Consider the following 26,186-nt stretch of genomic DNA (forward strand, 5'->3'; position numbering starts at 1 on the left):
GGCTGTAACAAATCCTATCCTCAGTGGAATAGCGCAGAGGGGAATCTGTAACACCCACCTACTGATGAGTTACACCTGGGAGTAAGGGGGGGGGCAGAGATGGCAGACAAAAGGCAAGAGAATAAAATAATTATTTTTGAAAACAAGTGGAAAAATACAGGGTGGTTGTAGTACAGTATATGACGTGACATAGCATGGAAAAATCATCCATCTTGCACCCAGGAGTCATTTCTTTTTCTCCATGTGCTGCCTGGATTCATGCAGAACGCCCTCTAGGCATGGGGTCCTGGGGTGTGAGTTTAGGACCTCCAGAAGAGTGTTCGGGATCAGCTCCGTTTTAATCATAGGTGTCGTAGTCTCAGCATCGGGACTTGCACCAGCAAAGCCAGAAGCAGGTATCTCCAAAGTGCTGTACAGTTTACGTGGCCCTAAAGGAAAATTCTCCTTTGTCCTGTTTTTAATTTAACTGTGGTGACACTTGATTCCAGTTTTCGCTTCGGTCCTTGGTTTTGCGGGAGGCTCGGTAGCAGAAGAACCAGCAGGAGCAGGTTTCCATTTGGCAGTATTGAGGTCTGTGGGCAGAGGCTGAGCTCATGCTGGTATATCTGGTTTCTTCTGCCTATGACTTTGTGGGGCGGGGAGGTCACTCTGCGTTGAACTTCATTACTGAAAACAGAGAGCCTTTTCATCCCTTTCCCTATGGCATGGGAAACTTGCTGTTCAGCAGGGATAGCCAAGTATCTTCATCATATCCTAGCTGGCCATTCTAGTTCACTTGACAGCCTGTGTTCAGCCCCGTTAAGGGGATGGCTGGCTGGCCTCATGGATTGAAGATTTGGATAGTAAAGCTTTTAACACTGAGCTTTTCCCCTATGGATGCATACAGCCCAGCCCAGGCCTACTGGACCTGCCTGTCGGGTCAGGAGAAGATCGTATTTTTTTTAAAGGGATGGGAGGGGGGACCCTTGAGGCAGTCCTTCGCACTTGCAACATTGCCGACCCCAAGTGCTCCAAAATCATGAGGCAGGGCCCCAGAAACCACGAGACTGGCTTAAAAATCATGAGATTTTTAAAGAAGTGCGGGATGTCATGTTCCGGGGTGCAGTCCAGACCAGTGAGGGGTTGTCGGCCCCAGCCCTGCCGCCTTGGGTGCCTCACAATGCTTTGCTGCCATTGCTCCCAAACAGCCTGCAGATCACCCCCTGAGCGCCTGTGCGGAGCCGCAGCCCTGGTCCAGCAACTCTGACCCCAGCAGCCTCTCAGCAACACAGCAGTCACACTCTGGCTTCTGCCAGCCTGGGTTACTACTGGCAGGGTGACCCCAACACAGGCCCAGTCCCCGATTTTCCCCAAAATGTGTGTTCTGCACTGTCCAGCCCTCTCCTGGACAGTCCAGATATTATAAGTCTGGTGCCCCTGTAAGAGGTCAGTATCTAACAGCCTGCTACTTTAAATGGAGTTACCAAACCATTCAGTTTAAACGCAGCACTGGATTAGTTGTGATTAAAGAATAAAAGAAGTTTATTTAACTACAAAAAGATTTTAAGTGAGTACAAGTATATAAGGCATTAAAGTCAGACAAGGTTACTAGAGAAATAAAGATAAAAAACACATCCTAGTAGCTGAAACTTAACAAACTAGTCTTGGTTCAAGGTAAAATCTTTACTACTTACTGTTGTTCCCAGCAACATTGCTTGCCAAACTTTCATGTCAGGATCCCTCCGAAAGTCAAAAGGCTGATTCCTTTGTCTTCTGAGGTGAAAGAGAGAGAAATGATAACCTGGGGTGGTTTGGACCCTCACTCTTTTAGTCCAGTCACCCTTTGAAATGCATTTTCCTGAGGGTTACCCTTAGATAAAGTTCCTTCCAGCTGTGAGGACGGAGACATGGAGTCTCATGGTGAAAGAGGTTCCAGGTTGTTCTAAAATGCAGATCGATCAGTTCCTGTCCCCACTTTGTTGCTGAAGAACGGCCACTTGACGGGTGATTGCCAGTCAACGTTGACGCCTGGCTAGAGGTGGCAGCTTGTCCTTTGTTGTTTTGAGAAGCTGGTTTACCCGCTTTTGCTGTCCCGTGGGCCCTGTTTATGACCTCTCTGTAAAGGGAGGTAAATGCACATTTTTTGTTCAGGCTAGGCCTGTTTAATCACTTCTGCCTGTTCAGGGCTACGTGGTTTGAACTATGCTGACAATCACAGAATCATAGACTCATAGAATATCAGGGTTGGAAGGGACCTCAGGAGGTCATCTAGTCCTGCCCCCTGCTCAAAGCAGGACCAATCCCCAACTAAATCAGCCCAGCCAAGGCTTTGTCAAGCCTGACCTTAAAAACTTCTAAGGAAGGAGATTCCACCACCTCCCCAGGTAACGCATTCCAGTGTTTCACCACCCTCCTAGTGAAAAAGTTTTTTTTCTAATATCCAACCTAAACCTCCGCCACTGCAACTTGAGACCATTGCTCCTCGTTCTGTCATCTGCTACAACTGAGAACAGTCTAGATCCATCCTCTTTGGAACCCCCTTTCAGGTAGTTGAAGGCTGCTATCAAATCCCCCCTCATTCTTCTCTTCCACAGACTAAACAATCCCAGTTCCCTCAGCCTCTCCTCATAAGTCATGTGTTCCAGTCCCCTAATCATTTTTGTTGCCCTATATACAGGGGAATTTCATAACTTTACATGCAATGTTGCTCCATACATTTCACTAGGATATTATTGACCAGTGAGTTGTTAGTTTTCAAATTTTACCTCCCAAGGTATATTTTGCACAACGATTGTTACAGTAACATGTAGGATGTGAATATGGGGCGCATTAGATCACAGTGGGTTTTTTTTATTTGCCTTGTGGCTTGAGCCTTTAGGCTGCACTTGGGTCACATTTTCAAGCCTTTCTCTGCAGCCATGAGAGCTAGGAACTTCCTTTTAAAATGAAAGCCAAGATTCTCTTCTAATCACATGACTCCATGAGCTGGGGCTTTAAGAACAAAGCACCAAATATTGCAAGACTTGTGATTAAAATTGTGAGAGTTGTCAGCGCTATAATCAATATGTGGAAACTGAAAAGAGTTTATTAGGAAATCCATAGAATTTTCTTCTCCCATCACACACACATTCTTTCTAATTGAACTTGTATTCAAAGCATTAACTTACAAAGTCGGTGTATGTATATGTGCATGTGTAGGGGGCTGAGCGTGGAGGAATGAAATTCTATAAATTTTGCAAACATATAACAATGAACCCAAAGGCATGTCCAGTTTGGGGGCAACTGGTTTGTCCTGTGAAGACCCTCCATTAGAATACTCAGCTGCTAAGGATGCAATAATAAGACCATGTTTTAAATAATTAGGGACAGGGAGACCTGGGCCTATCCTTTGGCAAATGCATTATGTGCTGTGCCCTGAGTTCAGTAACTGGTCATTATTAAGCTTGGAAAAACAAGCCATTCAGAATCACCCCGCCAGATTAGTCTTCTACTCATTGGTGTGCAGGTTTATAATGCATTCTTGTGATGAATACCCTGGGACCTGATGGCAGCAGGGCTTAGAGATTGCCAGGACCTGACCTAATGGGAGGCAAACTGCAGGGAATGGGACCATGCTAAATGATGATCTTTGTCTGCAGTGGGGAGGCGGAAGGGGAGGATGCCTCACTTCAGCTCCTTTCAGAAGTAATAGCTGACCTTTTCTGAGAACCTAGGCCTGTCCGTTAACCTTGATGCAGTTCCGTGCCACTCTAAACTTCCCTGCTTCCTGGTAATTCTCAGGTGCACTAATAAAATACCTGCCTAATTATTTATTTGAGTAAAGGGGTCCCTCAGCGGAATATTACCTAACTGGGTTAAAATGTTTATGTTTCGACTTTCCCATAAAATGGTCTCCATATTGATTTTACTTTTTATTGCTTTTATTCCTCCTCTGGGTACAGTGGAATGCTCGTGTGTGTGTGTCCGTGAGAGAGAGTGTGAGCAAATTCTTTCTCTCTGCAGTTTCATAGACTTTAAGACCATCATGATCATCTAGTCTGACCTCCTGCACATTGCAGGCCCCAGAACCTCACCCACCCACTCCTGTAATAGACCCCTAACCTCTGGCTGAGTTACTGCCTCCTTCTACACCGATTTGCTCCCCATTACTGTTGCTCCACTTCCGGCTTTCAAGCTGGCTGCATTGATCAGACAATATAATTGCCTCCTCCTTTTGCTAACGTGATCATGGTGTGCCATGAATAATTGGAGCCAGCACCTTGTTATTACTCTTGCAGGCATCATTGGCAAGGTGAAGAGAAGACCAGCATTGCTAATGTAACTGCCAGAGGTTCTGAATCCCTGGGAACAAAGGACCCTGCACTGTTCTGTTTACCATGAGGGTACAGTATTAATTACCATTCTGGCCTGTATCTCTGTAGTTTTAAACTTGTTTTAACACTAATATTGGCACATCCAATGGAATTGTTCCTGACTTCAGCATAGCGGGAAGTATGGGTGACAGGGGATGGATCATTTGATGATTACCTGCTCTGTTCTGTTCATTCCCTCTGGGGCACGTGGCATTAGCCACTGTCAGTAGACAGGATACTAGTCTAGATGGATCTTTGGTCTGACCCAGTATGGCCATTCTTATGTTCTTGTGGGAGCGATAGCTACCCGCTTGGCTGATTGAACTGGGGGGACCTCCAGAGTGAAAAGCCTTAGCTATAGCTTTAGCTAAAGAGCCAGGCTCTGCAATTGGTTAACACTGGCTATCAAAGGGGGCACGTAACACACACTGAGCAGCGTCACACAGGGACATGAGAAGTCTGACTTTAGATAAGCTATTATGTGGCCCCCACTTACCTTAGCATCCAAGCTCCTCACAACACAGACGTGCTGTTAGCACTGGTTTACAGATGGGGAAGTGAGACACAGAGACTGCGACTCGCCTGAGGTCACACGGAATGTCTGTGCTACAGCAGGGAATTGAGGCAGGTCTCCTGAGTCCCGGGCTAGCACCCTAATCACTGGCCCATCCTTCCTCTCAGTGCATGATATACTCTACAGTAGATCAGCTGTGTATTACCTGAGCAGAATGGGTTGGGTTAAGAATAACCTAGCAGCCTGAATTAGTGGGGTTTGTCACCTACGTGACATTTTATTGTCCTGTCCCTAGGGAAGGGAATATGGTCTCATGACTGAGCAGAAGAAGACTTGGAGTTGAGAGATTTGTGTTCTGTTCTTGTCACTGCTACAGATTTACTGTGTAATCTCAGGCAAGTCACAAAGGCCATGATCCCACCATTGGCTCCTTGCAAGCAGATCCTTGACATCGGTGGGGCTCGGTGCAGGTTGAGGGGTGTGCACGTATGGACCTCATTGCAGGACAGGGGTGTTAATCTCCCTGCACTTGATGATAAAATGGGGGAGTTCCTACCTCAAAGAGATGTTATGTGTGAACATTCAATGTTGGTGGTGGTGTTGTAGCTGTGTTGGTCCCAGGATATGAGAGCGACAAGGTGGGTGAGGTAATACTTTTTATCGGACCAGCTTCTGTCGGTGGGAGAGACAAGCTTTTGAGCTTCACAGAGCTGAAGAAGAACTCTGTGCGACTCAAGAGCTTGTCTCTTCCACCAACAGAAGTTGGCCTGTTAAAAGAAATTACCTCACCCACCTTGTCTCCCTTAAACATTCATGCTCCAGGGCACAAGCCAACTTCTAACTAATGGGGCAGGTTCTCTGTGGGCAGGGTGCTTCATAACTGTTGTTGTTCTTTCCTCCAGCCCTGGCAACTCTCTGAGATGAAACTAGACCGGTGGTCTGGTGTGATATGGCAATCCCTCTTTTTATGTCAGGCGCTCAGAGATTCTTGACTCAGAGAAGCAAAGTATCATAATATTTTTTTTCTATTCGTGACTGTGTGGATTTATTTTAATGTAACTTTTTTTTGACACTTCCCTTGTAACTTGGAAAATAAGGAACGCTAGTGGTCCTCAGATGTTTCCTTTTTCTCTGTGTGTGACAGATGTTTTGTATGCACTCGGCTGGCTTATTTTTAATAAATCCACCACCAGCTACTAAAATTAATGTGTGTTTATTTTAAGTCTCCATTTACACCATGTGTTGTTCTTAACATCTTAAAATGAAGTTATATGTAAACTCCAAAAGTGCTGGCAGGATAAATATAGCGAGCTGAGCACTTTAGGAAATAATGCAAGTGTGGTAGTTTGAGGGAAAGACTCATATTGGGTGCATGTTGGTTATATTTTGTAACTTGCTGAAGTGGCTAGAATTCCCAGTACAGACTCTCTAGCTATTAATTACAGCTGTAATCTCTCACAGCTGCCTGTGTGTGCAGCAAAACAGAATACCAACCCCAGCCTGATTTCACTCTGATACTCGAGACAACTTTCAACATAGCTGAAATAACAGCCTAGAGTGAACCTCTTCCGGGCTTTAAAATAATTAGCTCAAGACACTGTGAGGCTAAACTACACAAATATCTGTAATGCTAAACTGCTAGGAGGGTGGAGGCCGGGATATCTGACGGAGCACGTTCCCCACCAAAGCTGCTGGCTTTTTAATTTCGAACCCTCAATTTCTGTCAAATTTTACTTCTCACAAGGTGCTTTTCTTACTCCCCTTCTCTCAACTCTTCACACACATTAGTGCCTTTGGGTTTGTTGCTTGCCAAAGTCCCATCCCATCCATCAATCCATTGAGTAAAAGGAAGTTGTATGTGACTGAATAAGTCTTTTCATCACGGCCTTGTTGTCTCATCTTGGACAATGCTCCATGGCAGACTCTGCCCATTCTCTTCTCTAAGACACTCCCTCCCTCTCTCCCACCCCAGCACAAATCCATGCCATCAAGCGCTGGATATTAAATATTACTGGGCAGGGACTTGAACCCAGGTCTCCCATATCCTAGGAGCATGTGCCAACCACCGGGTTTTTCTGGCCTATTCTGCCAAGTGGAACAGCTCCAACTGGCGAAATTGCGAGACCTACCCCAGAATAGCCAATAGCCCTGTGGTTAGGGCACCCACCTGTGATACGGGATTCTGTGCTTCGGTGAATTATTTCTACAAAGGGAAATAGCTTCACCCCCTCAACAGATGATAGCCCGGATGGCTAGGGCAGGCAGCTAGGACCTGAGAAATCTTTTTTAACAAAAGTTGAACAGAAAATGGTACGTTCCTGTTGGAAAGTTTTGGTTTCAACAAACCGGCATTTTCTGACCCAAAAACCATTTCATTGAAAAATGACCATCAGTCTCTGCCTGCTCCAGTATTGGCTCATTGGCTTGGGTCCCTCAGCTCAGGCAGCAGAGGATCATGCTTTGAGGTCCCACGTTCCATCCTGGCTACCAACAGCCCACCCAAGGGCGTGGCTTTGCGAGTGGATGACAAGTCCTACGTCGGTATTATTGCCTGCCGGCACCTTCTGCCAGGGATGCTTCCGCAGGTTGGACCCGCCAGTGATCCAGCTGGAGAGGGGCAGTGGCACAGTGAGTCTTTGCTGGGGAGCCTCGAATGCCTCTCCCTCAAGCATGAAGTACAAGTACCGCGCTCCCTCTCCAGCAGCAACGGAAGCAAAAGCATGCAAGGTACGGCTGGTGCATTGGGCTGCTCTGCTCTGCGCTAGTTTTCCCTGCAATGAGGGAGCTCAGGATCTTCCCCTTTTATTTTTACTCTTCTGTTTCTGAAGGTTCCTAGGTGTTTCTTGTGTATTTGAACAGGCGAGTCTATCTGGCACCATTTATGGGGCATCCTTCTTCTGTTGCTGTTAGTGACGTTGTTGTTCCAGGGTCTTGTCTGTATTCAGAGTTGCGCTGGTTTAACTAAGGCCTAGTCTACACTAAAATGTGAGGTTGACCCAGCTATGTAGCCTGTGGATGTGAAAAATCTACGCCCCTGAGCAAAGTAGTTAAGCCGACCTAAGTGCCGGTGTAGACAGCCTGAGGTCCACAGAAGAATTCTTCCATCCTAGCTAACGCCTCTCGGGGAGGTGGATTACCTACACTGACAGGAGAACCCCTCCTGTTGGCATAAGTAGTGTCTACTTTGAAGTGCTACAGAAGCCCTGCTGCCGCATTTCAAGTGCACACATGCCCTGAAATTGGTTTAGCTTAAATGTATGCGGACCCCCATGTGGAAACTCTCTTAAATTATTTCACACCTGGCTTGTGTCAATTGAGTCTAATTACTGAATTAAACTAAATCAATATAAACCAGATTTGAACCAATTTAAAGGCATCCATAAAGGGGTTTAAAAAACATACTTTTCTTTAAACTGATTAATCTTGTAATAAATAACCTGAGTTACGCAGTAAGGGGAGGACATCACATATTTGGCTGAGTGAAGCAAGTTCTCACACTAAACTCAGTGGCATTTCTTTGTGGCTCAGGAGGGAAAGAGGGGCATAAAATCATAGCGTTAGAAGGGACCGCAAGGGTCATCTAGGTCAGTGGCTCTCAACAAGGGGCACACGTACCCCTGGGGATACAAGAGGTCTTCTGGGGGTACATCAACTCCTCTAGATATTACAACAGGCTACATAAACGGCACTAGTGAAGTCAGTACAAAACTAAAATTTCATACAGACAATGACTTGTTTATACTGTTCTATGTACTATACACTGAAAGATAAGTACAATATTTATATTCCATTGATGTATTTTATAATTATATGGTCAAAATGAGAGAGTCAGCAATTTGCCAGTAATAGTGGGGCTGATACACTTTTTTGTATTTTTATGTCTGATTTTGTAAGCAAGAAGTTTTTAAGTGAGGTGTAACTTGGGGGTCCACAAGACAAATCAGACCCTGAAAGGGGTACAGTAGTCTGGAAAGGTTGAGAGCCATTGATCTAGGTAGTCTCTAAGCCCCTGTCAGGAGGCAGGATTTATAGGATGCAGGCCCCTGCCATGGTGAGGAAGGCGATGCATGGGGTGCATATGGAATCCTTGATATGGTGGGTGGGGGGAGAATGAAGGAAAATGGTAGTGGGACGGACGTGGGGCGCACACAGCCCCTGGCATGGGACAGGGTCTGGGAGAGCTGCAGGGAGTGGCTGAAGCAGAGGGGGATTGTGGGGGCTGGGGAGGAATGGAGGAGTGCAGTAAGCCCTTGGTGTGCGCAATGCGCTTGGCCTGTAGAAAGTGTGCATACCTCCATTAACCTCACATGAGAGAAGATGTAGTGGATCTAGGAAGGAAGGATGGCCCAGCGGTGAGGGCACTAGCCTGGGACTTGCAAGTCCTGGCTTCCATTCTGTGCCCTGCCATAGTCATTCTGGGTGGCCCTGGGCTGGTCACTTAGTGTCTCTGTGCCTCCATCTGGAAATGGGATGATGGTACTGCCATGCTTCCCGGGCGGGGGGGGTTGTGAGAATAAATCACGTTAACTGTTGTGAAGCACTCAGACAACAGGGGCCATATGAAGAGCTAGGGAGATACGGCTTTTGTGTGCAGCGAACCACATGGTGTGCCCCTGGAGTCCATCGTGTGTGAATCTCCGTCGTGTACAAACTCTGAGATCTGCCAGGGAAACATGAAGAAAGGGGTTGAGGAACCTTGCGGATTCGCTCAGTGAAACACAACCGTTCACCAACCCCCTGGCAAGATCTGAGTGTCATTTTTATTGGAAACTACAGCTGAATCTTGTGCCTAGGAGAGATGGGAAGCTAAGCCCCTCCAGAAGCATGGCTCAGCAACAGCCTTTCATACCATGATGCTGAGGATAGGCACAGCAGAGCTGTCTGCGCAAGGAGAGTTTTTTATTTTATGTAGGGTGTGTGTGTCGGGAACGGGAACTTTCGGTTTGTGTGTGTCTAAGGAGCTGGGTCCTCTGCCTTGTTTGGCTTCTAAAGCTGTTACTAGCTCATCTCAGAGATTAAGACAAATTGAAAATTCTTAAAATCAAAAATTGAATGTTCATCACTTTTGTGATGTTATAAACTGGTTAAAATGGGAATGAAACCATACGGGACTCTACCCATAGCTATAAGAGAATGTAAAGGGTTCTTATATTTTATGTGCACTGAAGATTCCACTTAGATTTCACACCAATTAATGCTGGGTTCTGAAATGTGACACAGCAGCTAGGAGGAGCCTGCATTTCAAAAAAACTACATTTCAGCATGCTTGCTAAAACACATTTACAAAGCCCTGGGCTTTCAACCCCTGGAGTGCTGCTCCGGAGCGCAGACATATGCTGATCAGGTTGGGGTGGTGGCTGTACATTGGAGCACAAGGCGAAGGAATTTGGTGAGCGCAGAGAGGTTGTGTTTATAGAGTGGAAGTTTCAGGAGGCAAGTTGTAGGAGTGATGACTGCCAGGGTGTGTGTTTGATATGCTGCCCGAAGGCATGGGAATGAAGGCTGCCTTAGCAGATTACCTTGATTTTTAGTGATCGTGATAATGAGCTTTCACTGAAACATAGCTTTTCTCGTTCGGGTACTTAGTAGTTTTCTGTCTTAGCAACCACAAGCATTCAAAAACCAGAGCCAAAACCAATCATTAGCTTGCCTTAAAAATCATGATCTGCTTTTAAAAGGTCGGGTTCTTTTTATTTGGCTTCTGGTTTGAGCCCTGAGGGTGCATTCATTTCACGGTTCCAAGCTGAAACCATGAGGGATAGAAACTTTTTTTTAATGAGATGACCCTCTCATGCACTCTCTTGATTCCAGCAGCTAGGACTTTAAGACAAAAACCAAATATTGTGAAAGACACAATTAAATCACAAGAGCAGGAATACTAGCGGCTAGCAGCACTAAGCATGACTGTGCTATGCACCGTATACAAAAATAATAACTAAAAAAATACACATTGTATCATCAACTAATTTTAAAAACAAATGTGTTCAGGTAGAGCCACCTCTAAACAGGATTTACTGAAATGTTTGCTTTAAAAATCATCTTAGAAAAATTTAGTTTTCTGCTCTCTTGTTATATAAGGGTCTTTTCAGTTAACAGTAGAGACAACATTTTCAGAGAGAATTTTTTCCCCCAAGTTGGCTGTGTCCTCCTCAACTTTCAGCCACTGCTTAGAGAACAAATTCCCGGTGCTCACCCGAGCATGGAGATTAGGGTTTAAATCCTGTTGTAGAAAATGCTAGATGTGGATTCCTCATCATGGCCAGGTTGGTCTGTGTGTGTTGAGGCTGAAGCTTTTTGCAAGTAGTTTTTATTGATGGCTTTGAATCATAAGAGAGACAGAAACAGCAGGCAACAGTGCAATTGCTATACTAACAATCAACTAGTGAATGGTTTCGAAATTTCTCATTTAACGTTGAACTAATGCCAACATAGAATCAAAGGAAGAGAAAAGGAATGAAGAGAAAAGTAAAAAACTAAATCTGCTGTAGTGGAAGGGAAATATATCCAGTATTGTTGAATTTGATGCAACTATAATTGGGCTATCTTAACAGTATTGCCGATTCCAAGCATTCAAACATCCTGAGTCAGGCCCTCCAAAATCACTCGACTGGCTTAAAGATAATACATTTGAGGTTTTTCTTAGGAGGGGTCATGTTTTCAAGCTTTTCTCTCCAGCCACAAGGATAGACACTTTATATTTTTAAATGGTGCTGAGAGCGTTGTGTAATCAGTTGACTCCAGAAGCTGGGGCTTGATTTAAAAACAGGAATGATCGTGAGAGCTAGCCATGCTGTACCTGAGGCCCAATCCTGCAATTGTCAGCACTTGGGCAGGCTTCTGCTGGGAGCGCCATTGATGTGAATTGCAGGAGTAGAGTAAGAAGTTACCATAAAAGAAAAAAAAAATCCCCACCCAATCTTACAGTTCAGACATTTTTGCAAAAGTACAGGCGGTGAGCATGGCGATAGCTCAAAAACATCTCGATCTAGAATGGAACTATTGATGAGACGTAACTCTGCTGAACTGGCAGTGATGAAAAATCATCCCAAGGTACATATGTGCAGCCAATGGTATATCCCATGGGCGAAGCTGGTGTCCCCAAGGACCCACAGTGGCCTTTGAAAACCACAGGCTCCGATATCCAAACGTGTCTGCTGATTTTTTGGGTATCCAATTTGAGCCTCATTGTCTGACATCCTGCGCACCCCTTGCTCCCAGTGTAGGCCCACAGTCCCCTTTGTAAACACTTCCCCACAATGCTGCCAAAATGGGACCTATTTTTTCAAGGTGCGTTCTGTTAGCACCTCTCCATAGGAGTACGTGGCAACTGACAAACACAAATGAAAACCTCTGTAATCTGAGGCATTTAGACTACTACAGAATCTGGGTTAGGGTTGCCAGTTTGGTAATATTTAAAAGCCAGACACTCCAGCTGGAGTGCCGGAGCCTCTCCTGCCCCCATCCACTCCTCTTTGGCCCTCCCCCCAGTCGCTTGCTGTTTTTCCCCTCCCACTCCCCCCACCCAGGTTAGGAGGGACTCACCTGCATTGCTGGGGCTGTGGGCTGCAGCTGCTCAATGCACGTAGGAGGAGGCCCCGGCTGAGTAGTGACTGGCACTGGTAATGACCCAGCACGTCCCCACCTACCCTGCCCACCGTAACTGGACTTTGGGTGTCCGGTCGGTGGAGCTGACCGGACGCTGTCGGGTCCCCTTTTTGACCAGATGTTCCGGTCAAAAACCGGGCTTCTGGCCACCCTACTACAGATATCCTATTATAAACAGCAGTATTTGTATCATGGCAAGATCCAGAGGCCCCATCTGAGATCAGGGTCCCATCGTGCTAGAAACAAAAAGTACGAACAAATAGTAAGAGACAGCCCCTGCCCAAAATATCTTAACCATCTGAATAGACAAGGTAGACAAAGCAAGGATTATTGTCCTCCCTCTATAGATGGAGGAACTGAGGTGCAAGAAGGTCAAGTGATTTGCCCAACGTAACACACACAGGCTGTGGCAGAGCCAGGAAATGAATCTTGATTCTCTGAGTAGAGCTGAGCAAATACTAGATTTTTCAGTATGGGGGTCAAACCGGGGCGGGTGGGAGAATATCCAGTTTGATTTGAACCAAGCCCAATTTTTAGAGGGTTTTTGTTGAATTGAAAAAACTTAAAAAAAAATTAATTTCAGATCAACCAGAATGTTTCGGTCATCTCAAAATGAGGTGTTTTTTTGGGTTTGGTTTTGTTTTTTTAAGTTTTTGGTTGGTTAATTTTGGGTGTTTTATACTGAGTATGTGTGTGTGGCGAGATAGAGAGAATATGAAATGCTTGGTTTAAAAAAAATGAAAAGTTGAAATGAGAAAGTCAGAATGAAACATTTTGAAATGGTCAAACCAAAACATTTTAACTGTTTCAAAAAACTTCCTGGGATTTTTTTTGGCCGAAACAATTTATCACGTTCAACCTGAATTCCCGAATAATTTTGTGCCCTCTCCCCCCAAAACGCATTTTGTGGCCAAAATTCTATTTGCCAAAATATTCCCCTCCCCCAAGCTCTATTTCTGAGTCCACACCTAGTGCCTTCACCACAAGAATGTCCTGGATGGGGCAGGGGTGGGAGGAATTTGGGTTGTGACAGTGCCGGGGAGAAGAAAGGTTTTGGGGTGTCCATTTTGTTTTTAAATGTTCGGCTCTTGGTTGTGCATGCTAAGTTGGTGGTGTAACCATTCTGACTTGCCAACCAAACCAAAGCCTATTTATAGCGCCCTCGTCACAAGCATTTGCTTCCGTGGGGTTTGATCTGGTTTATTGGTTTTAACCAAAGATCGGAAACCATAGCTGTGATCTACAAACATGTCTAATTTACAGTCTGTAAACATTACTGAAGCACATGGCTTGTGATGCTAAACAGGCTCTCAGCAGGATATTTTCACAAGGTAATCATGGAAATTAGAGATGGAAAAGACCTATTAGGTCATCCAGTCTGTTCCTCTGCCGGCCTAGGATTGAACTGTTTATTATAGCTCATTCTCCAGTGCTTTGTCCAGCCTGGTTATTTAAATTATGCAAACAGTGGTGTCTCCAACACTTCCCGTGGGAGACTAATAGATTCAGTCTAATAGATTTTGCTCTCAGGAAATGTCTCCTGACATTCTGTTTATGTTTCCCTTTCGTCCCAGTATTCCTAGCTTGGCTTTCTTGGAGTCAAATGTAAACAAATCAGAGCAAGTATAAACTTCATGAACTGACATAGGTTTGTCTGGATTCAAGTTCTGGTTAAAAGCACAGCAGTCAAAACAGTATGGCTGTGGAAATATGTATAAGCTGATGTTCACATACGAAAATAGCTCTCTTCTGGGGTGGAGGAGAACTGCTATTGTTAGAATTAACACACGAGGGCTAGGTCCTGCAAGCACTTAAGCTAGAGCAGAGCAAAACTCAGGATTTCTGTTCCATGTGGGATGGTCAGACATTTCAAAATTAATTTTCATTCCAGATCAGAATAAAAACAAAATTTCCCCTGAAATCATTTTTTTTAATTTCAGGCTAATTGAAACATTTTGGTCCAATTTTGACTTTTTAAAATTATAATCTTATATTTATAATTTGTAATATGGTATAAAATCAATTTCAAAACAAAAAGTCATCTCAAAAGGAAAACTCAAACTGTTTCCATCCCAATGGATTATTTTGATCTCATTGAAATGTTTTCTTTCCAAATGAAATTTTGTCTACGCGGACGCATTATTCTGCAAAGCTTTGATTTCAGCAAAGTGGCATTTGCTGATGGAAAAGTGTTTTACTGGAAAATTTCAGATCATCTCTAATTTAACCTCACCCACCTTGTCTCTATAAATGTTTATTACCTCTTTTATTGGACCAGCAGGTGAAAGAGACAAGTTTTCAAGCTACACAGAGCTCTTTCTCAGGCCTGCTCTTAGGAAAGTTTTATGTAATTTGATTTGTGTGCTTAACATTCACAGCATTAGCATGTACATTTGTTTACAAGTGAAAGAAATTACAGGGAGGAAATATTGTTCTCTATTCTGTTTTAACCCATTTACTTTGTGCATTTGGCAGTAACTTCATTTTAAAATTCAATATTGTGTGTAAAATCAAACCCGGAGGATTCAGGCAGAGGTAGGACTTGATACGGCTTTTAACTTTTTAAAAATATTGACCCTCTTTTAAGGTGACACTGTCCCTTTAAGAACAGAAGCATGTGTTAAGGACAGCCCTGCTGTGTGAAGTTAGCTCTGGTGAAAGGTGCTGGATGGACAGCCTAGAGACGGAAGCTGAGGGTTTATCCACAGACACAGAACAATTTATGCAGGCTTCCCCTGCTGTCCCCCAACAAGGTAACCCACACGGAGGGGTACTTTGCAGTACAAGTTTTGCTGCCTGTCCAAAAGCTTTGCCACCTCTCATGTGTAACATGATGCTACTGTACACCTCATGGCCACCTCTGACCCTTTTGCAATTAGTGATCGCACCCCAAAAATGTGTGTCTGAAAACACCTGCCTAATGACCTGTTTTCAAATCCCATTGCTGGCTTTTGTGAGATTGACCCATCTCCTCCCCGCAGCACATCTCAGCGGGGCCTACAAGGTGCGCGGGAAATCGATTGCACTAAAGCAAAATGACTCTGCTCTTGCATCCCTTGGTTAAATATCATTGTTCCCCCCTGGCCTCTCTGCAGCAGTTTCTCTTTTGGTGCACCCCCGGGCATTGCAATAGATGCATTTGCTATGATTAACCAGTGAGCTTGGGTGCATCTGTAACAGGGTGTTAATGGGCATATCTGGTTTCGAACAGGATGCTATTCATTGGCATCTCCACAACCAGCTTGGAACTGGTCCTCCCAAAATATGCTTGGCGCTATAGTGACCACTGATCAACTTAAGATTGAGATGACACATTCTTGGCTGCAGTCTCGTTGGCCTGTGCTTGCTCCTTCTAATGTTGGCCTGTGCACAAGTCTCCCTGGCCCAGAGCTGGCTGGAAAGGTTTCTCTGTTGCCTTAGCAGCCCAGAGGCAAGTTAAATTTGGCAGTGAACGTTGGATCTCTAAGAATCTTCTCTAAAGTGATGAGAGAACCTTCTCTCGTCCTTTTGATTTGAAGGCGAAGAATGCAGAGTAAACGCTAGTTAACACAGCATTTTGCATACTGAATGTACCCAAAAAGTGCTTTGAAAAGAGCTAATGTGCTTGAAGTGAACTGGGAATCTTACCTCTCCTTTCGGAAGTACAGCAAGGGGAATGAAGGTATAGGCTCAATTCTGGGATGATTCTGGACGAAATCTCTGCAAGGTGCACTAGCCCTGTGCTCCTTTGCCACAGCAGTCACCAGGGAACGTTTCCTCCAGCGTGGAATGGGGAATTCACCTTGCTAGCCAAGAGCATGCCTCTGGAAAGGAAAGCACTTGCGAGTGGGAGGCCTGTGTTAATGGTGGTGCCGCTGCTGACTATAGTCAGCCTGAGGGGGAAATGGATGCTTGGTCTTGCATTGACACAGAGAAACCCAGTGGGATGGATTGGCTGAACAGTCATCGCTCTGCAGAGGGCAGCATGGTGACCCTCCCGCGTTACGGGGGGCTTGGGCACTAGCAAAGGGATGTGTATGGAGGCTGTTGCAAGGTGAGGGGAGCCACCTGCTGACAGGAAACGCATAGAAGCTGCGGCCTTGACATAGAAGAACAAGCAGTGGTGATCCCAACAAGATGTGCTGCAGTGCTGGGGAACCTCTGGGAGAGGACGGGACTGAGAGGAGACCCCTCAGTACTAGGCTTGAGGAGCTCATGGCCCTTTCAGACGTGCCTAAGGGCCAAGCTAGGGGCTACTCTCTTATTGTTTAGTTAAATCTGTTGCAGCAAATGAGTCTAGAGTGTGTGCAACCTCTTCTAATTCACCCTTCTTGAGTGCTCTTTCATCTGTAGGTCTCCGAGCTCATCAGTGAGTGAGTGTGATGATCCTCATTTTCCAGGTGGGGAAACTGAGCCACCCTGAGAACCAGACTAACTGGTGGTAAAATTCCCCTTCTGCTCCTTGTGCTGGGTTTAGGAAATGCAGCTCAGGGTAAGTCTCTCAAACAGATTCTTCACTTCATAGGAAACCGAAATAGATGGGAAAAATCCTCCTTCAGCATGGGATCAATGTAAGGAAAGGTTTCCCTCCTGCTCTTATGGTAATTGCATGGGCTGTGTGTGCATCCGTTCGTGCCATCCCCTCCCTTTTCCCCCCTGTGTCTGGCCCCGGAGACTGGAACAGCCTGCATCTTTCTTAAAGCTGAGTGGTGCCTCCTTTATTTAAGGAGCAGGGGCTTGTGCTTTTGGTAGCCTGGGCTCCCTCCCGACTAATGGCCATGCTGGCAGAATGTGAATAGGACCATGGTTCATTCCATTTATCTGTCATAGGAACTGCCAGGGTGGCTCAGACCTGTGGTCCATCCAATCAAGTATCCTGTCTCCCATAGTGGCCGGCACTCGATTTGGGCACGTGTTTTCTCGGGCGAATAGAATATTTGCCGAAAAATGCATTTTTCAGTCGAATGAAAATATCTGTGCATTCGGGTCAAATTTGGCAAATAGTTTCAGATGAATAAAACTGGAGGAAAAACTCCAAGAGTCAAAACATTTGATTTTGACATGTTCAGAATGAAACATTTAGCCTTTTCATTTCAAAAAGATGTTTCTTTTAGAATTGTAGCTAGTTTTACAAACAAACACCGCAACCCACAAAACCCTGAAATGAAATGAAAAGTTTTGTTTTGCCCATATCAGAACATTTTTGGTTTTTCATTTCACAGAATAGAAATGAATAGTTGTAATTTCAGGTTGACCTGAAACCTAATTATTTGGAAAAAAGAAAAGGAGTACTTTTGGCACCTTAGAGACTAACCAATTTATTTGAGCATAAGCTTTATTTGGAGTTTTCGAATGTGGCCACCAAACTGAAAAACCCAATTATTCATCCCAGCTCTAATGAGCATGTGCTGCTTCAAAGGAAGATGCAAGAAACCCTGCAGGAGGCAGATATGGGATAACCTGCCTCCTGTGAAGGTCTCATCCTGATCGCTAATAGTTAAAAATTAGCATAAGCCCTGAATCAGGAGTCTCAGTATCCCTTCCAGAGGTAACGGGTCTGTTTCAAACTTCCAGCAGGTGCTGAACTACAATGGAAGCAAAAATATTTTGAAAACTATTCCGATTAAAACTATTAATGTCCTTGTAACTACAGAATAGCAAAGGTGAGCGGGAAGTAGCGTTTCTCTGGGTTAATCTCAGGAGGAGAAGTTGCCAAGTTCAGCTTGGTTGAACACATCACAAAGGCTGCTTAAATGAGCTTGCCTTGCCACAATCTCCTCTGCAGAGCCAGTGCATTGCAATTGAGATGTCAGTGCCGAGAGCTGTGGCTTGTTTAAGCTGCTTGAGAGGATCGTGTTTGTTCTCTCTTGTAGCACATGTCTCTCCTCTTCCTGCTCCAGTGGGTTTCTGAGGCCTGCTGGCTTATCCTGACAGAGCAGAAACTAGCCACATGAGGCTCGGCTAAACTAAATAAATGGAAACCTGCTTCTACTATGGAAAAGTGCTGCAGTATGAAGTTAATGCAGAAGGACGGCATCTGCACCCCGTGGAGGTGATACGCTAGTTTGGATCCCCGTCGTCACCTCTTAATGAAAGCTGGTGTCTTGGGAGTGAGATGTCCTTTATTTAAACATCTATTCAGCTAGCAAAAGGTGGAGAGGCAGTAATGGTGTCTGATGGGCCCAAGGTATTTCTATACTGCCAATCGCCATGGTTTCTAAGTGCTGATCTCACCCAAATACAAAGATGTATCTTGGGTACCAAAATTACTTACCTTTAGTTTCTTGCCTTCAGATTAATGGGTATTTTTTTATTATTTTCTCCCTCATTTCACTCTCTGCCTCTTTACCTTCTCCTTTGAGGGACCCCTGCTATATGCACTTTGAAAGCACAGATGGTATCACCACAATTGGGTGCTGGTGGGACTGCTGTTTTTGCAGTCAAGTTGTACTCTTGCATGACCACTTGGTTTGCTGGCCCCCCAGATCAGGATGGGACCGTGTGGTATGTTCTGGTCGTCCACACTATGGAATATAGCTGGGATCCCTTTTTGATGACACGTGCTTTGTGCCCGTCTGAATCTAGTTTAAAAGGGAACTTGTTAATTTCATGCTTAATTTTTTTTTTTTTTTTTTTTTGGGTAGTGGGGGGGGTCAGTTTCTGTTTTTAAGGCAGGTGAAAGGTGTGCAAAGAACGGTGCCCTCTGTGTGTATGCAGAGCTGCTACAGTACCGGTATTACATCCACACCCTCCTGCAGCCCCAACTCTGGGGTGGAGGCGGGGGTGTCTCTAGGGTCCCTGTTTAGGAAAGCACTGATGCATGTGCTTAGCTTTGACTATGTGCTGAAATGTTCCCTGAATGGGGGCCTGTGCTTCTTTTGGGATTGGGGCATTTGCTTAAAGTTAAGCACATATGCCTATTCAGATAAGCAGGGAAGCCTGTAAATATGTGGTTAAAGTTAAGCACATACGTGCTTTCCTGAGTTGGGGCCTAAGTGTGGGAAGATGGGTCATCCTGTAGAGTGTGTCCGGTCCACAGCCCCTCTTCCGAAACGGACAATGAGGAGATCCGTTATTGGTGGGGGGCGTTATGGTCTCGTGCCCATTGGGAACTGCACTGACACCTCCCACCCTCACTTTATCTATTCACGCTGAGAGCTGGGCGGAAGCCACGAGTCTCTCCTGCAGATCCCCAATCCTCCCACTGGGCTATGCTCCCTAGAAAAGTCCTTTGAGGAGACTGACGGCAGAACTGATACATTATGGCGTGTGAACTGGATCAAAACAACTTTCTGCTCAATTGACTTGTTACTCAAGATCTGTGCCTTGTCTATATATCCTGACAAGCTGCAGTGTGCCCTAGGGTGTTCCTCTGCCCTGGAATAAATCTCTCACTTCATCTACAGTGGGAATTGGAGTGAAAGCAGAGGCTGGATGTCTGCCAAGTGATTTGCAGACGCTAGTGCAGATGGTACTGGCAGGGCTCCTGCTGTCAAGTAGTCGAGTAAGATTGTCCATGCCCTCCCACCTATTGCATTACTGGCTCCATGAAAACACAGCGCGTTTGTGCCAGGTGGGCCCAGTGGGGTGTTGTGTGAGATGATTACCTTCTCCCAGCCCACTGGCCGGTATGGGGTTATTTCCTGTCATGTGTCATGCGGGTCAAGGCAGAAGGAAAGGATATGGGCACAGAGATCCCAGAGGCAGAAACGCTTCCCAGAAACGCTGGGAAGTCCTGGGGTGACTCCCCTCCCCACCCGCTGCTTTGGTGGCCTTTGATTCCTGACATAATGCCACCTTTTCCCCCTTTGTGAGAGCTGGAGCTGTGACATTGACAAGAAAGCCAGCTCCTGGCTCCCCAGCCGGGCTGCTGCTGCCTCTTGGCTCCAGGCCAGGCTGTCACCCTGGCTTGGGCTGCCCCCTAGGGTCCTGGCTCCCCACTCCCTGCCCCGAGCACAGCAGCCGACTGGACTCTGGGCATGGATCTTCTCACTGCATCCTTAGCCTGCATCCTCACTGCAAGGTGCGTGGGTTCTAGCCCAAATTAAAGTGGAGCCCAGGCTTTTAACCCCCCCACCCCCTCAAGCAAGGTCAGTTTGTCTGGGCTTAAAGCACTTCCAAACCCACGTTAGAGGTTTTTCTGTGTTGATGGTAGGGGGTTAAGGCTATAACCCAGGTAAGAGCCCTGGGTAACTGTGCTGTGTGGACATATCTAGATGCCCAATTTGAGATGCCTTTAAAGTAGCCTGGAGTTCAGAAAAAGCCGAGCACCCACCGTCCGCAAATCAAGCCCTTTAAGGCATCTCAAGTGAGGCACCCAAAATCACTTGTCACTTTTGAAAGGCTTTGTCCTTGGGTCAGACTCTCTGCAGATGCCGCTGTAACCGTTGCACTTGGTTCATGTCCTGGAGGTTTTCTTCACAGCTGTAAGGGCTAGAGACATGCTTTTTTTATTCTTTCTTTGTGAAACTGAGAGAACAAGATGATACCTCGAGAAAGGTGGAGTACGGATGTATCTGGCGCCCTGGGGAGGAGCAGGCTGAGGTGGATGCTCCAGGGTAAGCAAGGCACTGCCTCCTGCATATCTAAGGTGTGAGCATTGATGTTTGGTCAGGCCGTCTTACCCCTCCCCATTAAGCAGTAGGAGCGAGGTACTGAGGCTTTGTCTGCACTGCTAAGAAAAGACGTAAGTTTACTGCGGAGTAACGAACACGTCTTGGTTCTCCCATTGTAACAACCATAGTGGAGGCAAGGCACTGTAGGTTTACATTAGAAGTGTCGTGCTGACCTTGCATTGCTACCTGGTGGCAACCACTTCAGGATTTGACAGCGAGAGCCATGAAGACACAGCCTGAGTCTGGGACATTCTAAGAATGGAAATGCTTTAACGTTTGAAATCAGCATCTCCGCAAAATAGAAACAAACCCTGCAAGAAACCGCCCTGACGTTCCCATTGCTGATTTACTGGGGGGTGGAAAAGCTGCGTTTATTAGAAGAAAGTTCAGCCCCAGAGGTCGGAGAAGAGCTGCAGCTGCTGATCGGCACCAGACACTCGGGACCCTGCTTTAAACTATGCAGCTGCTGCACCCACATTCCTATAGAAAATCCAGTAGGTCTGGGGGTGGGGTGGGAGAAAGAATTGGCTGGAAAGAGAGGAGCAAGAAAATGAGGGTGAGAGAGCAAGCCTGAGAGACCCTCCAGCACTAGGCGAGGGAAGGGAAAGGACTTGGATATGCAGGCATGCACTGTAGAAATACCAGAGAGGTCAGACAGCACTGGTCTTTTCCATCTGTGATTCTGTGAGGCAAAGAAAGTTCCTGCCTAGCAGGAGCGAACCGATTTGCTCTGCAGAGGAGAGACTGAAAGGCATGTGGATTGCACGTGGACGACGCTCAGACGCTATGGTGATGGGTGTCAGTGTAAAACCCACGGACAGATGGATGTTCCTTGAGCTGAGAGTTGAGCATGTGCATATTTATCCGTACGCATGGCCTGGTTTTCCTCTTACTTATGCCAGCATAACTTTTGACTTCCATGGAGTTACTCCACCCTTACACTGGTGTAAGCAGTATCTGACTACAGTTTGTGCAGAAAGCCGTTTGGCTTTAGACAGAGCCTTTCGTATCCAGTGTGTCTCAAATTTCTCTACGAAGCACTGACCTAGGCCGTGCTTGTCAATAGCTAATAGTTTTGGATGCTAGAGTCTGTGTTATTGAATCTGCTGTATGGATTGCTATGGGGTGATGGTGGATAGAGACACGTGGACTGTGAGCAGAGAGACTTGTGGTCTATTCCTGGCTCTGTCACTGACTTGCTGTGTGACCTTGGAGAAGTCACTTTGCCTCTTTCTCCTCCTGCCCTCTGTCTGTCACATCTATTTCGACGGTAACCTCTTTGGGGCTGGGACTCTCTCTCACCATGTGTATGCCCAGCACCTGCACGGTGGGGTCCCGATCTCAGTTGGCACCTCTAGACACTACCACAACATGAATGTTAAACATGCTAAGGTAAGAGCTGGATGACTTCATTTGCAACGGCAGCCATTACTCGGCTTGAGTGGGGGCTGGGGGTTTCTATGGAGCTGATCAGTTCTGTAGCTGACGGTTTGGCTACATGATTTCACAGCTGGCATATTTCAGTCTTGCTTGGCTGTGTCTGTAACCGTGCTACCAGCAAGAGAAACCACCTGTAGCAAACACTGGGGTGTCTAATCTGCGAATGTCATTTATGCTCAGCTTAATTCTGGAACAATGGGGCAGTCAGGGTGATTTACAAGTAATTTGGGGTCCTGCTGTCTGTCAGCATTGGGGATTCTTCTCATCTTGGCATTTTTTTTTTAAATGCTGATGCTGGATGGACATCACTGGAGACTGAAGTCCTCTCGAGCAGTTACATCCCTGGCTGCAGCCGTGTGTGCTCCCCCATCATTGCCCTTCCTCAGGAGTTGGCGTTGAATCTCTTCCCTGCACCATCTAATCGTAGACCAACCAGGATCCCGGTCTCTGCTGAATGTGATGGTTTCTGAGATCTAAACTGGCAGAAATACCCAGGCTCGTTAGGAATTCATCGGCTGGATTCCTAGTGGTGTGGACAAACAGCACTAGCGTAGAAGATTCCGAGGGCACTGCCTACCCTCCAATTGTATTTTCTCTCCCTTCCTTTCCGGTCTGACTTCTACTTTGCTGAAACGCTTCGATTTAAAGCATGGATTCTCAGCCTGGGGGTTGGGAACAGAATTCAGGGGGTCGTGACCACCCTCCCCTTTCTTTATGGCTAGATGGGGAGGGAGGGAGACCCCAAAGGTTTTTGCTCTTGCAATGTGGGGTCATGGCTTAGAAAAGGCAGAGACCCACTGTTTTTTAAAGTCCAAACAACTTCATGAGCTTGATTCCAAATGTTGTTTCAAATGCATTTCCATTATCGGCGTGGTAGCCTTGGCCCACTCTTAATTGTTCGTGGGGGAATCTGGCTCTTCTTGAGCTCCATATTACCCTGTGGTTGCTGTCCCTTCTTGGGGACATAAAGATCCGATGTAGCCACACTGGAGTTGATGTGGCCCTCGCTGCCCCAGCCACAGGGTTGAACCTTCTGCTTCTCCGCTCGCTGGCTGCTGGCACTGCAAATGTTTTGCTCAAACTGTTGTTAATCGTCATGCTCACCAAACCACATTGTTTGCCCCGCTTCCTGCATTACAATGACTGGGTAGAATTCATGCAGAGTCCAGATTATTTGGAAACTGGAGCCATGAACCATACAAACCACCTAGCGTTGGTTCAAGAAGTGAGACTATTCAGGTCTGAAGCCAACATTTTTGTCCATTGCCTGGATTAAGCGACCGGGCCCGGGATGGCGAGGTCTCACAGCAGAGTGCCCTGGCTTTTGCTGCTCTTCTTGGCAGTAGCAATTAAACTCTTTCCTGAAGTCACAAAGTAGCTTGCCCAAGGCCACAGTCCTTGCTGGGGAAGGGACAGGACAGTGTGCATATGTGACAGGGACAGGGACATACGTGACAGGACAGTGTGCATACGTGACAGGGACATATGTGACAGGACAGTGTGCATACGTGACAGTGTGCATATGTGACAGGGACAGGACAGTGTGCATACGTGACAGGGACAGGGACAGACGTGACAGGACAGCGTGCATACAGGACAGCGTGCCTGCTGGGCCAGCTCTCGATGCTCAGGCAGTGACACAGCCCCAGGTGCTTTGCCCGTGGAATGCAGTTGTCTGGTGCCTGTTCCCACTCCCAGAGCAAAGGGCTGTGGGACCTCACCCCTAGTCGTCCCTTGTGTGCTTTCCATCTGACACATGATCTGCTCCCCATGGGAAACTGCGTTATCGCCAGGCATGCTGTGCTGACGCCTTGCTGTGGTCCTGCCCTCTCTCCGGCAGGAGTGTTGCCAATCTCGCTGATGTTGCAGGAACCTTTCCTCACCTCTTGCTTGGACCTTTCCATGGCTCATTTTGTAGCATGTGGGACACAAGCTTTTTGAGAGGAACCATTTTGTCATCAATTGTAATTTCCAGGTAGCAGTTCAGTGCCCCTAGAGAGAGTCTCTCTGAACTGGCAAAAGGGCTGTGGCCAATCACAGAAAAGAGAGCTGTGTTTCTCCAGCACGAGATGGGGGGTTAGGGGGGGTGATACCTATTCATGGGGTCCTCACACTTTTCTTGTCATCGCCTGCAAAGCTCCTTTCTGGGATATGAAAAACCTGCTGTGGGGATGGCTGTGGTCATGTTAGACTGAGGGCACCAGAGGGAAAGCTAGATTCCAGATGTGCTTGGGAATATAGTGGTGTCCTTTTGGACGGTGCAATGCCAAGCTCAATAGGAGAGTGAGGAGAAAGGCAGTTAACCCAAACCCTTTGCTCTGATAGTTACCTTTAGCTGGGTGGAGCTGAGGTTGTATGTGGATATGTGGCTGGGGAAATATTAATTAGAAATAACATCCCACCCTCTTAAGACATACTTCACTATTTAATCCACAAGGCGGTATTTTGAGTCCTTCTATCTCCCGAAATTCAGAGGTCATTCTGGAATAAGCCCATCTTTGGCTGAGACTATTTCAGTGATTCTTACAGCTCAGTGACACTTCTCCGGGAAGGAAGATTACAGCCACAAGCTGTTCCTAGACATGATCGTTCTCCTCCTGAAAGCTGGAAAGCTTTCAAAGGGCTGTTACTGGGAGCTGGAAAAGGGCTGTTACTGGGGGCTGTTAGCTGTGGGGGGCCATGTTCCCGTGGCCTCCAGTACAGCGCTGAGCACCTTGCCAGTGGCTAATGGTGTGAGCGACACTCTGGTGGGAGGGTGCATTAAGCATTTAGTGTCTGTCTCTTTCCTTTTTGCCCCTCCCCCCATGCAGATGAAGTGAACTTGCTGGACAAACTGACTTCCTCCCCCCAGGATTTCAGCAATATTTCCCTCAGTTATGACGAAGCCAACTGCAGTGTCTTGGAGGTTGGGCAGTACTCCACCCTCAGCATGCCTACCCTGGAGGCCTTTGGGGACAGGTAGGCTGATTTCCCAGAGGTTCTTAAAATCGGACTCCCTGCACGCCTGGTGATTTGGCCCTTTAAAAGCCTCATTCCTCTCTCACTTCCCCTTCTTGGGGTACATCGCCATTGCCTTTGGGGTTGGGCATGGCAGCTCATGTAGACGTACCCCTGCAAATAGAAGGGAAGAAGCCATGGCATGGGCTTCAGCCCCAGCTGCACAAGTGAATACCTACCCTAGGGGGACAGGTGGGCTTGTGTTGCCTGTACTACGGCTTCCTTAATTCTGGCACTTCGTTACTTTTCCGTGCTTGACTTTGCCATCTGCATAATGTTCTTTTAACTTAGTTTTTGTGTGTCAAATTCTATATAACGAATGAACGATCGGTTTATTACACCAGATGCTACCGGATGCTGTGGCTTGCTTCCCTCTCCTAGGTTTGCAGATGAGCTGAGCGTGTTGCTGAAACTTAGGTATTCTCTGAAGGAGGAGACCAGCCTCTTGACGATCCTCAGTCATCGTAGCCATGTGCTGTTCCAGATCAGGATTAACCCCCTTGCCTTGGTCTTTGTCACCACTAGGAGGCGACATTATGAGTAAGTTCCACCCGAGCTCTCTTCTTCCTCTACCCCAAAATGTGGGAGGATGGGGGGGAGTTTCCAAAAGCAGTGAAGGCAGTGAAGCTGAGCCTGCTGAATACTTAGCTGTGGGTGCAAAGGGATAACTGCCTGGGCAAGCCAGGTCTCAAGCATGAAGCTATC

General features: G+C 46.5%; 1 protein-coding gene across 1 annotated transcript in view; it reads left to right on the top strand.

Annotated features, from left to right (window-relative positions):
- LOC144276273 (uncharacterized) overlaps positions 1 to 26,186 on the top strand; it is a 252,380-nt gene that overhangs the window by 47,266 nt on the left and 178,928 nt on the right. Inside the window, exons 2-3 of the mRNA XM_077836247.1 lie at positions 25,295 to 25,442; positions 25,863 to 26,021. Coding sequence (XP_077692373.1) covers positions 25,295 to 25,442; positions 25,863 to 26,021 — 307 coding nt within the window. The remainder of the gene's footprint in view (positions 1 to 25,294; positions 25,443 to 25,862; positions 26,022 to 26,186) is intronic.

Source organism: Eretmochelys imbricata, chromosome 16 (assembly GCF_965152235.1).
Source record: "Eretmochelys imbricata isolate rEreImb1 chromosome 16, rEreImb1.hap1, whole genome shotgun sequence".
In the NCBI taxonomy this organism is placed as follows: Eukaryota; Metazoa; Chordata; order Testudines; family Cheloniidae; genus Eretmochelys; species Eretmochelys imbricata.